The 16,386-nt window shown below is 37.6% G+C and overlaps 1 protein-coding gene across 3 annotated transcripts in view; it reads left to right on the top strand.

Annotated features, from left to right (window-relative positions):
• The first annotated feature begins 5,189 nt into the window (after positions 1-5,189).
• LOC125261851 (deleted in malignant brain tumors 1 protein-like) overlaps positions 5,190-16,386 on the top strand; it is an 88,031-nt gene continuing 76,834 nt past the window's right edge. Inside the window, exons 1-8 of one of the 3 annotated variants that reach the window (XM_048180405.1) lie at positions 5,190-5,580; positions 9,004-9,027; positions 9,150-9,467; positions 9,825-10,130; positions 10,254-10,541; positions 12,423-12,740; positions 12,980-13,285; positions 13,410-13,709. In XM_048180405.1, the coding sequence (XP_048036362.1) occupies positions 5,547-5,580; positions 9,004-9,027; positions 9,150-9,467; positions 9,825-10,130; positions 10,254-10,541; positions 12,423-12,740; positions 12,980-13,285; positions 13,410-13,709 (1,894 nt within the window). In that variant the 5' untranslated portion in view covers positions 5,190-5,546. The remainder of the gene's footprint in view (positions 5,581-9,003; positions 9,028-9,149; positions 9,468-9,824; positions 10,131-10,253; positions 10,542-12,422; positions 12,741-12,979; positions 13,286-13,409; positions 13,710-16,386) is intronic. The other 2 variants (XM_048180406.1, XM_048180404.1) reach the window with 2 other exon arrangements.

Below are 16,386 nucleotides of genomic sequence, written 5' to 3'. Positions count from 1 at the left end.
GGGAGGAGCGAATGTAAAGGGGATGAAAAGAGGGAGGAGCGAATGTAAAGGTTGTGAAAAGAGGGAGGAGCAAATGTAAAGGGGATGAAAAGAGGGAGGAGCGAATGTAAAGGTTGTGAAAAGAGGGAGGAGCGAATGTAAAGGGGATGAAAAGAGGGAGGAGCGAATGTAAAGGTTGTGAAAAGAGGGAGGAGCAAATGTAAAGGGGATGAAAAGAGGGAGGAGCGAATGTAAAGGGGATAAGGGGAGGAGCGAATGTAAAGGTGAAAAGAGGGAGGAGCGAATGTAAAGGGGATGAAAAGAGGGAGGAGCGAATGTAAAGGTTGTGAAAAGAGGGAGGAGCGAATGTAAAGGGATGAAAAGAGGGAGGAGCGAATGTAAAGGTTGTGGAAAAGAGGGAGGAGCGAATGTAAAGGGGATGGAAAGAGGGAGGAGCGAATGTAAAGGTTGTGAAAAGAGGGAGGAGCGAATGTAAAGGGGATGAAAAGAGGGAGGAGCGAATGTAAAGGGGATGAAAAGAGGGAGGAGCGAATGTAAAGGTTGCGAAAAGAGGGAGGAGCAAATGTAAAGGGGATGAAAAGAGGGAGGAGCGAATGTAAAGGTTGTGAAAAGAGGGAGGAGCGAATGTAAAGGGGATGAAAAGAGGGAGGAGCGAATGTAAAGGTTGTGAAAAGAGGGAGGAGCAAATGTAAAGGGATGAAAAGAGGGAGGAGCGAATGTAAAGGTTGTGAAAAGAGGGAGGAGCGAATGTAAAGGGGATGAAAAGAGCGAGTGAATGTAAAGGGAAGGAGGAGGGTGAAGGTAAAGGAGGAAGTTAGAGAGAATTTAAAGACGGATGAATGGAGGAAGTACGGAAGCCTCTAAGTTAGTGCCAGTTTTGCATTTGCATTGTTGTCCTTTGTAAATTGTTTTTTTTTTTCTAATCTTTTTGAATTTCTGTTATTCGCCACAATGTGTTGATATTGTTAATATTAAAGACTCATTTAATCAGTTTGTCTCACTAGAGTCCCCAAAGAGTCATTTTATCGGAGTGTGTGTATCACTAGAGTCCCCAAAGAGTCATTTTATCGGATTTTGTGTATCACTAGAGTCCTCAAAGAGTCATTTTATCGTATTTTGTGTATCACTAGAGTCCCCAAAGAGTCATTTTATCGGAGTGTGTGTATCACTAGAGTCCCCAAAGAGTCATTTTATCGGAGTGTGTGTATCACTAGAGTCCCCAAAGAGTCATTTTATCGGAGTGTGTGTATCACTAGAGTCCCCAAAGAGTCATTTTATCGGAGTGTGTGTATCACTAGAGTCCCCAAAGAGTCATTTTATCGGAGTGTGTGTATCACTAGAGTCCCCAAAGAGTCATTTTATCGGATTTTGTGTATCACTAGAGTCCCCAAAGAGTCATTTTATCGGAGTGTGTGTATCACTAGAGTCCCCAAAGAGTCATTTTATCGGAGTGTGTGTATCACTAGAGTCCCCAAAGAGTCATTTTGTCGGATTTTGTGTATGACTAGAGTCCTCAAAGAGTCATTTTATCGGAGTGTGTGTGTCACTATTTTTATTCATATAGTTTTTTGACTATTATTACATTTTGCAGAAAACATGCCTAATGTCTTAAGGCCCCAGTGAGTAGCCAGAGATGACTCTGGTGAGGAAAACATCTTAAGATGTTTTTAGGGTAATGATTATTTGCAGTCAATACTACATAAACTAGAGGGATGCAGGCAGTGGTCAGGGAAGTGTTCTCTGCCTTGAAGTCAAGACAACTTTATTTCTAAAGTGTGTTATACTATACAGTTAACTTCAAAACACCTTAAAATAACTGTTGCAAATTTTAACAATTGACATGACTTATATTTGAGTTGTAAAACAGTTCTGCAGAAGACAATAATGTCATTATTCAGCTTAATTCAGTTCATTTTTTGTTCTCTGATAGTCAATACAGTCGAATCAATAATATTTCTGAATGTTAATTGTCATTTCCCAACTGAGCAATCCAAAGGCACTCGATCTCAAGCTGCAAATCAAATGAAAATGTATGCTACCCATTTTCAGTGATCTTGAAGAAGTTAAAAAGCCCAGTTTAGTCTCTCACACTAGTTTCTCTGCTCTAGCTTGATTCCAGTACCCAGTATTGAAACTTTGAATTGTAATATTCCACTTCTGTGTCTTCTTAGGATAAATAACTTATAAAATTACAAGTTACAACAAAGTCCTGAAAGTGTACCTTAACCAGAGTCTGTGTATCTCCACAGTCCTCAAAGGATGACTAGATCAGAGTTTGTGTATGTCCCCAAATTGGACATATAAAATACTGTCCCCAATGTGAAGGTAAAGTGTCAGGTCTTTAAGGAAGTGTTTTATTGATAAAATCAAGTGATATCTGTAATAACGGCTTCTCCAGAAGCGCAGTGATGTCTTTCTTTAGTCTCTAGACCCTTCAGAAAGGGTAGTCCCTAAAGGTAGGGTATCCAGTCATACGTCCTCACATTGTAGTTAAGTAGGTATGTGTGTGTGTGTGTGTGTGTGTGTGTGTACTGTATCATGCTTTTCATTTAGAGTTTTCTTTGACCTTTTAGTCATTTGCATTTAGACTGCTGTATGTTTGTAGTATGTAAGTACTGTATATACAGACATTCAATACTATATAATATTGAATATAATACTGTACTTGCAGTACATACAGTATACTTTAAATTCACATTACTTGTGATTTCCATACATTTTATGTAATCGCAAAATGTGTTTACTGTGTTACAATATACTTTTTTTCTGTAACCTCATGTTCTGGATGTTGTGTTTTCCATTTTTTTATGTAGTGTCTAATGAATGATCTGTAGTGTTTATATATTGTTTAATGTGTGTATGATCTGAAAGCTTGATTTTGCCATAAGAGTCAGAGGTTTTGTGAAATTAGTTTGAAGATTGGATTTGTGTTTAATGTTTTGAGAAAATGAGTGATGGTTTCAAGAAATGTGTTTTAGCAATTGTGAAATACTGTAATTGCTATGTGTATCCTACTGTAGCCTAATACTGCATTTACAATGCTTATCAGTGGCGTGCACTTTGATCGTGAAAGTGAAAGTGCCCTTTGCAGTCGCATCGCGGTGCCCCCGTGTTCCTATTTCTCCCGATGTCCATTACAATTTATATACTTCATTTCCCGCGAGCCTTTCAAAGAAACTCCATGAGCGCGGAAAGACGCGTTTGGCGCATGCATACCTGCATCGCCCGTGGTCAAGTGCAAGCCACTTCACAGACACAGATAATTGCGTGTTCTGAGTTAACACAATCAGACAGAGCGTAAAAATACGGGATATTTTACGGGAAAATACTAAAACGGGAAGACAGCGGGAAAAGAGCTAAAATACGTGAGAAACCCAGAAAAAACGGGAGGGTTGACAGCTATGGACGGTGAAGGAACATAAGTCTGGCTGAACTCATTGCCCAGCCATAGTCATACCATGGACAAGGATTTCATTTGAGACTTCTTGACTTCTTGCACCTCATCCTCATCCTCCTCCTCATCTTCCTTCACCTCTTCCTCTACTCCTTATTGCTCTTACTCATCCTCTTCCCCCTCCTCCTCCTCTCTGGTGTCCTCCACCTTTTCAATCATGTCTCTCTGGATCCATTGTTCCAAAACTGAATGAACCCGGGCTCTTTTATCTCTCTTTTGAAGATTCTGATTGGTGTGTGATGAATTTTGACTCTTAGTGTTTCCACGTGGGTAACTGTGTACTAATTAAGCTCAAGCTACGCTGACTTGAGTGAACAATATTGAATGCTAGTGCTTTCTGAATGACAACATGGTGTAGGCAATGAGAAATGAAGGGATTTGTGTGTAGAGTTTTGCAGTGACAGTTCAACAAATCTGATTCATGTGTCAAAACAGGGGAATAGTGTTTATAGTTTAGGGAAATGGGTGTGCTGTTTGATAAATGGCGTTATGGTTTTGAAATTTTAGTTCAAAAGCCTGGTTATAGTGTTTAAGCAATCGAGAAAACTGTAAACTCAAAGCAACATAACTTATATTACTTATAAGAATAATACTACAAATATTGGTAAAGTGATACCATTGTTTCTTTTTGTGTGTATTCTCTTGTTCCTAACTTTTAAATTGATCCAAGCTCCCTTCCCCTTTTTGCTAAATATACTCTTTTAGGTGTATATACTGCCCAGATTGGGCTACTCCACTGTTAAAGGTCCCGTTCTTCGTGATCCCATGTTTCAAACTTTAGTTAGTGTGTAATGTTGTTGTTAGAGTATAAATAAAATCTGTAAAATTTTAAAGCTCAAAGTTCAATGCCAAGCGAGATATTTTATTTAACAGAAGTGGCCTACATCGAACGGCCAGTTTGGACTACATCCCTCTACTTCCTTCTTTAATGACGTCACTAAAACAGTTTTTTGACTAACCTCCGCCCACAGGAATACACAAGAGTTGCGTTTGTAGAGTGTGTTTGTCGCCATGTCGTCGAAACGCTGTTATTTTCATCCCGCAGTCCAATCACCGGGTCTGATTCCGGCTCAAATTGATAGGGTAAAATTAAAGACATGTTTACAATAACACTGAGCGCATGCATCTCCACATTATGGTAGGCGTGACCTTTCCGGGCAAGATGCGCTAAACTGCTGTCGAATCACAACACAGGAACCGCTGGCACAATCAGAACTCGTTACGTATTCCTGAAGGAGGGACTTCATAGAACAAGGAAGTCATCAGCCTGTTTTTATGACAGTGGAAACTGCGGTATACAGATAGCTAAGTAAATTATGTGAAAAATACTGTGTTTTTTTACACGCAAAACATGAACACATGTTATATTGCACACTATAAACACAATCAAAGCTACAAAAAACCACGAAAAACGGGACCTTTAAAAGTTTGGGAACCACTGCCATAGAAGAACCATTTTAGGGTCCACAATGAACATTCAGTGATCAGTTCAGTTTTTTTAATATATATATACTATATTGCCAAAAGTTTTGGGATGCCTGCCTTTACATGCACATGAACTTTAATGACATCCCATTCTTAATCCGTAGGGTTTAATATGGAGTTGGCCCACCCTTTGCAGCTATAACAGCTTCAACTCTTCTGGGAAGTCTTTCCATAAGGTTTAGGAGTGTGTTTATGGGAATTTTTGACCAATTCTTCTAGAAGCGCATTTGTGAGGTCAGGCAGTGATGTTGGATGAGAAGGCCTTTCAATTGTTTTACTTCAATAATATTTTGTAATTTTTTTTTAATTAAAAGGATAAACAATGTAGATTTATTTTCACAGCCGCCTTTGATCATATGTAACAAGTGCACACTGACTAGCATGTTAAAGTTCACGTCAATAGGCAGAAAGTTTAACTGAACACAAGTGCTGCATGTTCAGTATGGGAGGGTAGCAGGTGTTTATTCAAACAGAAATAGTTCAAGGGTGTGTGAATTTTGGATGAACTATCCTTTTAAGTAGAGGTGGAGAAAGCACCAGCTCTTCTTATGAACCAGGAAGTAACTTCTTAAATTCATTGGTACTTTGAAACAACACAAGAACTGCAATGCCAAGACCTTATCTTCTCATTCTGATATTGGGTAAATTACATTTTCAATTCTTATACTTTTTTTAAACTACATATTAAAATGATATTCTTCTTAATAACCTACTGCACAATGTTTCATACATCATAAAAAACAGTATACTTAAGGATTATGAACTGTATATTTCTTGCAATAGTCTACATCTTTTTATAGTTGTTCTGTCATCTCTCAGATTTTTACTGAGCTTTTCACTTGTTTTTCAAAATGAAAACATTGATTAATGTTATGTTTGAGTTGACATGATTGATTTTGAAAAGACATTCACCGACAAGCTGCTCTAAATAAATTTGAGCTGCTTCATGAAAAATAACCTGTTCAGTAAACTAAAATGAAGGAGCACTAACTATAACTTCTCGCACATGAATGCAGATATTTACATCATTATGTTTACACATGGATCAGTAACTTACAGTACATACCCGTAATCATCTAGACACCAGGATTTACACTGAAAGGGATCATGAAGCAGAGCTGTTAGAATTAACTTCTAAGGGGGTGTAAAAAAAAAACTATATAATATAAATATAATATAAACTATTTAATAAATACAGTTGCTTGAAAAAGTTTGTGAACCCCTTGCAGAACTTGTGAAAATCTGAATAATTTTAACAAATTAAGAGAGATCATACAAAAATGCATGTTATTTTTTTAGTACTGTCCTGAGTAAGATATTTTACATAAAAGATAGCTGAATTTATTAAAATAATCCCATTCAAATGTAAACCCATGGTTCTTAATACTGTGTGGTTACCTATGATCCACGACTGTTTTTTTTTTGTTGTTTTTTTGTGATGGTTGTCTTTTGAATGCAGAATCCCTGGCAATATTCAAAAGACAGCTGAAAACTCATCTCTTTCGTGAGCACTTAACCCGCAAATGATGTATGCTCAAATAAAAAAAAAAGTTCTCTTTGTCCAAATGGCATGAGACTTTGTACGGTGGTTAACACTTTTAAGATCTACAAATAAAAAATTGGAATGATATCTTGTTTTTATGTTAAAAAGTTACATTCGTGGTCTTCAGGGTCTCTGGAGACCCCAGGCAACAAAATGTAATTTTGTAACAATATAATATATTTTTTAAAAACCAATGTAATTTTACTCTGTTTATTAATGTTTTTTCTCAACATTTGTGCAGTTTTGGAGGATTTGTGATATCTTTTAAATTTAAATAAATAAATTAAAAAATATTTTTTAAAATTTTTATGCATGAACAGCTTTTTATGTAAAATTCACTTTATAAAAGGCCCAGATTTCTAACTTTCATTCATGTGGATAACATGGATAATTTGACATGGTTTAGTGCCCATCTTTTGAAAAATGCAGTTTTAAAAGTAAAAAAAAAAAACACTTTTACCAGTAGATGCTGCAGAGCTCCACTATTTGCTATGTGCTATTTGAATGACTGAAAGATGTCTTTTTACTCAAGTCAAGTTTTTTTCAGTTGGATTCATATCTAAATGTTATGAAATCACAATTATAACAATAAAAATTACTTTGTCAAAGTTTAGCATTTTTGTGCAGGGCAAAATCAGTTTTTCAATACTAATTTTATAATAAAAATAATAAAATAAATATTTTTTTTTTATTTTTGCATAATTTAATACTTATTGGTGCAACCCACCCTTAGTGTTTTTCACGTTAGCTTTTTAAAAAATCATCCGACTGTTTTTAATGATTGAAATCACTGCAGTATCACAAGTGCCCAAAACTTGCATCTTGTTCACATATTTTTGTTTTTAAGATGGAAAATTGACAGGCTTGTGCTGCAGTTACACAGCTGTTTTGCCCTCCAGGGACTCCGCGAGTCATGTGACTGAAAACTATGAATTACATGAGACATGATACATTTCCGAAAGTTGTACTGTATCTTTCAACATAGCTTCTGATGTTCATTCTTGTTTATTTACTATGAACTAGTAGGCCTAGTAAAGAAGAAGAACATTGGTTCATGTGTCGCTTGAGCTGAGGCACTACAGCGATCTGTCACATTTAAGAGCACCATAACAGTGTGTATTGTTTGAATTTCATAATAAAATTGACAGAATTTGAAAGCTGAGACTTCATGTTTCATGTCAGAGTAACCTGCTCTGTCTTGTCTGACAGTTGCATGAGTCTCATGCTGAAAACATGCAAGTTGGCAGCCCTGTCATGAAGATTTTGAAGAACTATGGCCTACGCCAATGCCTGACCACAAAACCACTGCTCATTTGCTCAGCAGTCACACTCACAGCACTGGCCTTTCACAACATTGCCGCCTATGGCGGCGTTTCCCAAAAGCATTGTAAGCTTATTGGTTTTTACAGTCTACTAGCTTTCGGGAAACAGCTCAGTTTTGCAATGGTATGTCTTTTTCGATATAGACAGCATTCTAAAAAAATCATCCATGGGTGCGTCTCAATCAGCTCCCCAGCTTCCTTGTGTTACGATATACAGTATAGAGGGCTGCAGGGATCATATACTCTATATTCATTGATGCCTCATTAGCATATACATAAGCCATAAACACATAAACACTCAAGATCAGGTTGACTGTGCATCTTCAACTGTAGTTAAACACATGTATGAATATCTATGTCTGCAGTAGACCTCAGCAGATGATTTTCTTAGGATTTAGTTTATTGTTAATGTTAGATAAGAAGAAGGTGTTAGCTAACACAACAATAAAAGTTACCATAGTTTAAAAACCTGTAATATTGAGTTAATACAAAACAAACCAACACATTCTCACCCGTGAAAGGTTATTTAAATCTTGGTGGTTTCACAACCACAGGCTGCGCAATACTTGGAGAAAACTCATTGGTTTTTATTGTGAGTGCAGAAAGCATCTGAAATGAAATGTTGACCATTCCAAGATGGCGGATGCGTCAACATGTCTGGAGCAGTTGAATGTGTCATCTACTTACACAAATTTATGGCAAGGAAGAGGTATTTTTGTAGGCCAAAACTCTGGAAACCAGTTAGCAACTAACCAGTTAGCACTTCTGGTTCCATCGTTTTGAAATCTATATAGATTTTTTGAAAAAAAAATTTAAAGGCCTGAAATAAGGGCAATCTCAAGATATTTTCATGTTTTACTCTACAACATAAAATACATCAGTAATGCCCCATGTGATTTTCTTTAAATCTTTTACTTTTCTTAAGAAGGTGTTTGCTAAGAAGTGGCTAAATGGGACTACAGAGGTTGTCAGGGATGTTAAACGTCATCAGCTGAACAAACTCGTACTCACTGGACACTCATTCTGTTTATAATCACGCTCTTGCAGATTATTATTACTCAAAATTTCAGGGAAAATGTTTTTTACATAAAGACTGAAAGAGGTGTCAGAAGCTCAGTGATGGTGATGTTAAAGTAAATCATAATATCTAACTGTAAGTCTACAATGTTTTTAATTGTCACTGTTTTTCATTTCAACAGCCAGTGCTCAAACTTCAGTAACTGGTAAGTAACAGACTGTTAGTTAAAACTCAGATCCTAATTTCATGAGATGATTGATAGTTTTAGCAAGTTTAGTATGTTGATAGATGTGAGTTTATTTATAACATAGTTATTTTATTTTTTAGGTGAATACAGTATCAGACTGGTGAATGGTAGTAATAACTGCTCTGGGAGAGTTGAGATCCTTTATAATGACCAGTGGGGGACAGTGTGTGATGATGGCTGGGACATTGAAGATGCTGAGGTGGTGTGCAGACAGTTGGGATGTGGACGAGCCGTTAGAGCACACTCCGACGCTCATTTTGGCCAGGGAAGTGATCCGATCTGGTTGGATAATGTAGAATGTTCAGGAAGTGAATCATTCCTCACACAGTGCTCACAAAATCTTTTGGGAGACCATAACTGTGGTCATCAAGAAGATGCAGGTGTCGTCTGCTTAAAAGGTAAAAATATATGCTTTCCCCAGATCCAAGATGCCATTGTATATTTGATGTTTTGCTTGTGATGAAAAGAGTACAATAGTGATTGAAAACAACATAAACCTATGGTGTTTAGTCCCAAATAATAATTATTAAAAACAAAAAAAAGCTTGGCTACTAACAATTTCAACACATACAATATAGAGAATGTGAATCTGACATTACACCACATTGAGTTTGAAAAAAAAAAAAAAAAAAAAAAAAAAAGCAAGGGCTATGCACATTTGGTGTTTGGCTACTAACAATGTCAAACACATACAATATACACATACTTACAACATAGTTTTTAATCACATAACTTACATTTTTATATCTTACCAGACATAAGATTGGTCAGTGGGTCTGATTCATGCTGTGGAAGAGTGGAGATCCTTCATAATGGCCAGTGGGGAACCGTGTGTGATGATGACTGGGACATGAATGATGCTGCTGTGGTGTGCAGACAGTTAGAGTGTGGTTCAGCCATCAGTGCACCTAAAAGTGCCGCCTTTGGTCAAGGCAGTGGATCGATCTGGCTGGATGGTGTTGGATGCTCGGGAGGTGAAGGAAACCTCACACAATGTTCACACAGAGGACTAGGAGCTCACAACTGTGGTCATGGTGAAGATGCTGCTGTTGTTTGTTCAGGTAAATCTTTTGCAGTGACATTATTTTGGGAGAAATGAGCAAAAGAAATTACAATAAGCTTCATGTATTTAATGATTTTCATCTTAACATGTAATTTTAAATGGATGCCTATTTCTTTTGCAGGTGACCTGCAGCAGCCCACTCTTTCTGTGATCTCCACATATACAGTTGTTTCTCCTGGAGAAAACATTCAGTTCAGATGCACAACACCTAAACCAAGATGCAATGCTGATGCTGAATTCCACCTCTTCATAAACGGATCATCAATATCCTCCCAGAAACATGTTTCTGATGTGACTTTCCACCTTGTCAATGTAAGCGTCTCACATCAGGGCAGCTACAGCTGTAATTACTCCTACCAAAACGGCACTGTAATATCACCTTGGAGTAACACTGTTGACATCACTGTAGGTAAGAGTTTAATCTTGTCTCATTGCCTATAATATAAATGCATTAGTTATATGAAAGTGAATTCATTCCGTATTGATGTCTTATGTTTTTTTGTTTGTGCTGCTAATTTGTAAAATGACTGAATTAAAATTAGATCCAGAGAAGATGCTGTTCTTGAAGCCATTTTTATTTGTATTATTTAACTATTCTTTTATTACTATTATTATTATTAATTGTAAGGCTTAGCTGCTTACATAGATACACATGGAAGTGTTTGAAAGCAGGTGTCTATCAGTGGATATATCAGGGATCTGCTGATAGACGGCCTTTTTCAAACGCTCCTGTGAGTATCTGTGTAAGCGCTTGGTGAAGAGCATCAAAGATGTCTAGCACTGATCATTGTAGCCAATCACAGACATATCTGATGAGCATGTGAACACAATGGCAAATCAGTGGGTTTTAAGAATCTGCTTAAAGGGTCAGTTTACCCAAAATTTTAAATTCTGTCATTTATTTCTCACCCTCATGTCATTCCACACCCATAAGAACTTTGTTCATCTTTGGAACACAAATTAAGATATTTTTGACATATTTAAAACAGTTCATGTGAGTACAGTGGTTCAACTTTAATGTTATGAAGCAACAAGAATGCTTAAAGTTATGCGTATTTGGCGTGCTGTCTGGGGAGAGGGCTCCAAGCTCAGAATTTTGGCCCAAACCCAGAGTTTTCCCCCCGGTGTGGTAAAAGTAGATAGAACTATAAGTGAGGAGATGGGGTGGAGGAGGGATGCTGATAAACTCTCAGATGAACAGAAGTCAGTCTGCTGAATTTATACCTTTTGACATTGGTTGAGTTGATTAACTGAATGCTCTCCACCTGTGCTAATTAGGTTAATTATCTGATCTTGCTCCTCCTGAATTTTGTTAATAAAACATCATATGATAAAACAAACTTGACTTGCTGTCGTCAAACGAGGCTCGGCTCGAGCTCTGAGTTAAACCCACAAAAAAGATATTTACAAGGACAGCAACCTGAGCAGTCAACTAAGAGTAGTTCAGCAATATAAGTACAGAGGACTTAAAGGATTTAATCCCTAAGGCAGCTTGTGTGGTGAATTTCCTGTGGGAACTTTAAGAGAAAACGAAAGGCTCCTGTAGGAACAGAGAGAGAAATCACTGCAGAGGGAGTGAAGGGATACTTTTCTGTCCCTATACAGAAACTGCTTTGAGAGTGGAGGCTGAAATCACTGCTGCGGCAGTGGGGAATAAAGTTTTTTTGGTCTGAAGGGTGTTGCGAGATCAGTGGTTACTGCTGCGGCAGTGGGGAATAAAGTTTTTTTGGTCTGAAGGGTGTTGCGAGATCAGTGGTCACTGCTGCGGCAGTGGGGAATAAAGATCGATCTGAAAGTGGTTGCAAGAGCACAGGCCAAAATACCTGCTGTGGTAGTAAAATGGTAGTAAAATTCAATGCACAAGTATTTGTATAGCGCTTTCAGTACGTAATGTTTCAAAGAAAATTTTGAATTTCATGACATTCATGTATCTACATTACAATTTAGTGTGGTCTGTTATCAGAGGTCACTGTGTACAAGTAATGTATTTCAGAAATGTACTGTACATATACAAATCACACAATTATCTAAAAATGTATTAATTTATGCCAGAAACATGGGCTCATTAAATTGATTATTATAAGCTGTGAAAAATAATTACTATATATGTAAAATTTAGCATTGGTGTTTGCTAAAAGATTATTTTTTGTGTGAACTCAGACTCGCCTGCAAGCCTTTGAGAGAAATTCCTTTGCCCATGAGCGTGGAAAGACATGGAATGACTTATGTTTTAGCATGTTGTTAGATGTGTGTTGATTTATAATATGTGTATTTTATTTATTTTTTTTAGTTAAATACAGTATCAGACTGGTGAATGGTAATACTGACTGCTCTGGGAGAGTTGAGATCCTTTATGATGACCAGTGGGGGACAGTGTGTGATGATGGCTGGGACATGAATGATGCTGAGGTGGTGTGCAGACAGTTGGGATGTGGACGAGCTGTTAGTGCACACTCCAACGCTCGTTTTGGCCAGGGAAGTGGTCGGATCTGGTTGACTAATGTGAGATGTTCAGGAAGTGAATCGTCCCTCGCACAGTGCTCACACAGTCCTTTTGGATTCTTTAGCTGTGGTCATCAAGAAGATGCAGGTGTCGTCTGCTTAAAAGGTAAAAATATATGCTTTCCCCAGATCCAAAATGCCATTGTATATTTGATGTTTTGCTTGTGATGAAAAGAGTACAATAGTGATTGAAAACAACATAAACCTATGGTGTTTAGTCCCAAATAATAATTATAAAAAAAAAAAAAAAAAAGCTTGGCTACTAACAATGTCAAACACATACAATATACACATACTTACAACATAGTTTTTAATAACATTACTTACATGTTTATATCTTACCAGACATAAAATTGGTCAGTGGGTCTGATTCATGCTGTGGAAGAGTGGAGATCCTTCATAATGGCCAGTGGGGAACCGTGTGTGATGATGGCTGGGACATGAATGATGCTGCTGTGGTGTGCAGACAGTTAGAGTGTGGTTCAGCCATCAGTGCACCTAAAAGTGCCGCCTTTGGTCAAGGCAGTGGATCGATCTGGCTGGATGGTGTTGGATGCTCGGGAGGTGAAGGAAACCTCACACAATGTTCACACAGAGGACTAGGAGCTCACAACTGTGGTCATGGTGAAGATGCTGGTGTTGTTTGTTCAGGTAAATCTTTTGCATTTTGACAGAGTTAGGTAGAAATGAGCAATAGAAATTATAATAAGCTTCATGTATTTAATGATTTTTATCTTAACATGTAATTTTAAATGGATGCCTATTTCTTTTGCAGGTGACCTGCAGAGACCCACTCTTTTCCTGATCTCCACAAATGCAGTTTCTCGTGCAGTTGTTTCTCCTGGACAAAACATTCAGTTCAGATGCACAACACCTAAACCAAGATGCAATGCTGATGCTGAATTCCACCTCTTCGTAAACGGATCATCAATATCCTCCCAGAAACATGTTTCTGATGTGACTTTCCACCTTGTCAATGTAAGCGTCTCACATCAGGGCAGCTACAGCTGTAATTACTCCTACCAAAACGGCACTGTAATATCACCTTGGAGTAACACTGTTGACATCACTGTAGGTAAGAGTTTAATCTTGTCTCATTGCCTATAATATAAATGTATTAGTTGCATGAAAGTGAATTCATTCCGTATTGATGTCTTATGTTTTTTGTTTGTGCTGCTAATTTGTAGAATGACTGAATTAAAATTAGATCCAGAGAAGATGCTGTTCTTGAAGCCATTTTTATTTGTATTATTTAACTATTCTTTTATTACTATTATTATCATTATTATTAATTGTAGGGCTTAGCTGCTTACACAGATACACATGGGAGTGTTTGAAAGCAGGTGTCTATCAGTGGATATATCAGGGATCTGCTGATAGACGCCCTTTTTCAAACGCTCCTGTGAGTATCTGTGTAAGCGCTTGGTGAAGAGCATCAAAGATGTCTAGCACTGATCATTGTAGCCAATCACAGACATATCTGATGAGCATGTGAACACAATGGCCAATCAGGGGTTTTTAAGAATCTGCTTAAAGGGTTAGTTTACCCAAAATTTTAAATTCTCTCATTTATTTCTCACCCTCATGTCATTCCACACCCATAAGAACTTTGTTCATCTTTGGACCACAAATTAAGATATTTTTGACATATTTAAAACAGTTCATGTGAGTACAGTGGTTCAACTTTAATGTTATTAAGTAACAAGAATGCTTAAAGTTATGCGTATTTGGCGTGCTGTCTGGGGAGAGGGCTCCAAGCTCAGAATTTTGGCCCAAACCCAGAGTTTTCCCCCCGGTGTGGTAAAAGTAGATAGAACTATAAGTGAGGAGATGGGGTGGAGGAGGGATGCTGATAAACTCTCAGATGAACAGAAGTCAGTCTGCTGAATTTATACCTTTTGACATTGGTTGAGTTGATTAACTGAATGCTCTCCACCTGTGCTAATTAGGTTAATTATCTGATCTTGCTCCTCCTGGATTTTGTAAATAAAACATCATATGGTAAAACAAACTTGACTTGCTGTCGTCAAACGAGGCTCGGCTCGAGCTCTGAGTTAAACCCACAAAAAGATATTTACAAGGACAGCAACCTGAGCAGTCAACTAAGAGTAGTTCAACAATATAAGTACAGAGGACTTAAAGGATTTAATCCCTAAGGCAGCTTGTGTGGTGAATTTCCTGTGGGAGCTTTAAGAGGAAACGAAAGGCTCCTGTAGGAACAGAGAGAGAAATCACTGCTGAGGGAGTGAAGGGATACTTTTCTGTCCCTATACAGAAACTGCTTTGAGAGTGGAGGCTGAAATCACTGCTGCGGCAGTGGGGAATAAAGTTTTTTTGGTCTGAAGGGTGTTGCGAGATCAGTGGTCACTGCTGCGGCAGTAGGCAAGGCAATTTTATTTGTATAGCACATTTCATACACAATGGTAATTCAAAGTGCTTTACATAAAGAAGAAGAATAAAAATAGAACATAAGAAATTGAAATAACAGTAAAAACAGAGAATTTTGTTATCTGGATGGAAGAGCTAGGAAGTTTCAGGGAGTTTTTTGTTGTTGTCTGTCAGAGTGGATCTAAATGGATCTTCTCACACGACAGGACCACTGTCTAGCTCTACCTGTTAAGGTACTTCGAACTGATAAACAAAGTTTCAATCTCCCCTTTTGCCAAGACACCACAAACTGCGCCACACAGCCCCAATCCCCCTTCCGGAGATATCTTATTCAAATTTCCCCCTTTGGAAAGTGTCCTGACTGTAATCCAGAGATATCTTAACCATGCACCACAGCTCAAATTTCCCCATGGTTTGTCCCCTTATCCAAATTTTAAACTAATCACAAAAGCTTTCTTCCTAATTCTCCCAGCTCTTTAAACCAGACAGCAATATTTAAGATGCATTAAAAGTCAGGAATAACAAGATGATACATAAAAGATATAAACTACATTAAAAATGAAATAAAAACAGGAAAGGAATTAAAAGAATAAAAAGATAATACGTATATAAAATAAATGCAAACAGTTCAGACATGGCACAGTGCTCAATCTGCAAATGCATAGATAAAAAGATGTGTTTTGAGTCTGGATTTGAATGTGGCTACTGTAGGAGCACACCTGATCTCTTCTGGAAGCTGGTTCCAGCTGCGGCTGACGTAACAGCTAAAAGCAGACCTTCCTTGCTTTGAGTGAACCCTTGGTATTTCTAAATGACTTGATCCTGATGATCTGAGTGATCTGTTAGGTTTATATTCTATGAGCATATCTGCAATGTATTGGGGTCCTAGGACCATTGAGTGATTTATAAACAAGTAACAGTACTTTAAAATCAATTCTAAATGCAACTGGAAGCCAGTGCAAGGACCTGAGGACTGGTGTGATGTGTTCATGTTTTCGGGCTCTGCTCAGAATCCTGGCAGCAGCGTTTTGTACGAGCTGGGGAATAAAGATCGATCTGAAAGTGGTTGCAAGAGCACAGGCCAAAATACCTGCTGTGGTAGTAAAATGGTAGTCAAATTCAATGCACAAGTATTTGTATAGCGCTTTCAGTACGTAATGTTTCAAAGAAAATATTGAATTTCATGACATTCATGTATCTACATTACAATTTAGTGTGGTCTGTTATCAGAGGTCACTGTGTACAAGTAATGTATTTCAGAAATGTACTGTGTATATATACAAATCACACAGTTATCTAAATATGTATTAATTTATGCCAGAAACATGGGCTCATTAAATTGATTATTATAAGCTGTGAAAAAT

The sequence above is a fragment of the Megalobrama amblycephala genome, unplaced genomic scaffold (genome assembly GCF_018812025.1).
Source record: "Megalobrama amblycephala isolate DHTTF-2021 unplaced genomic scaffold, ASM1881202v1 scaffold507, whole genome shotgun sequence".
Classification (NCBI taxonomy): Eukaryota; Metazoa; Chordata; class Actinopteri; order Cypriniformes; family Xenocyprididae; genus Megalobrama; species Megalobrama amblycephala.
Note: the sequence above shows the minus strand (reverse complement) of the source record. Positions and strands in the feature narration are given on the sequence as shown.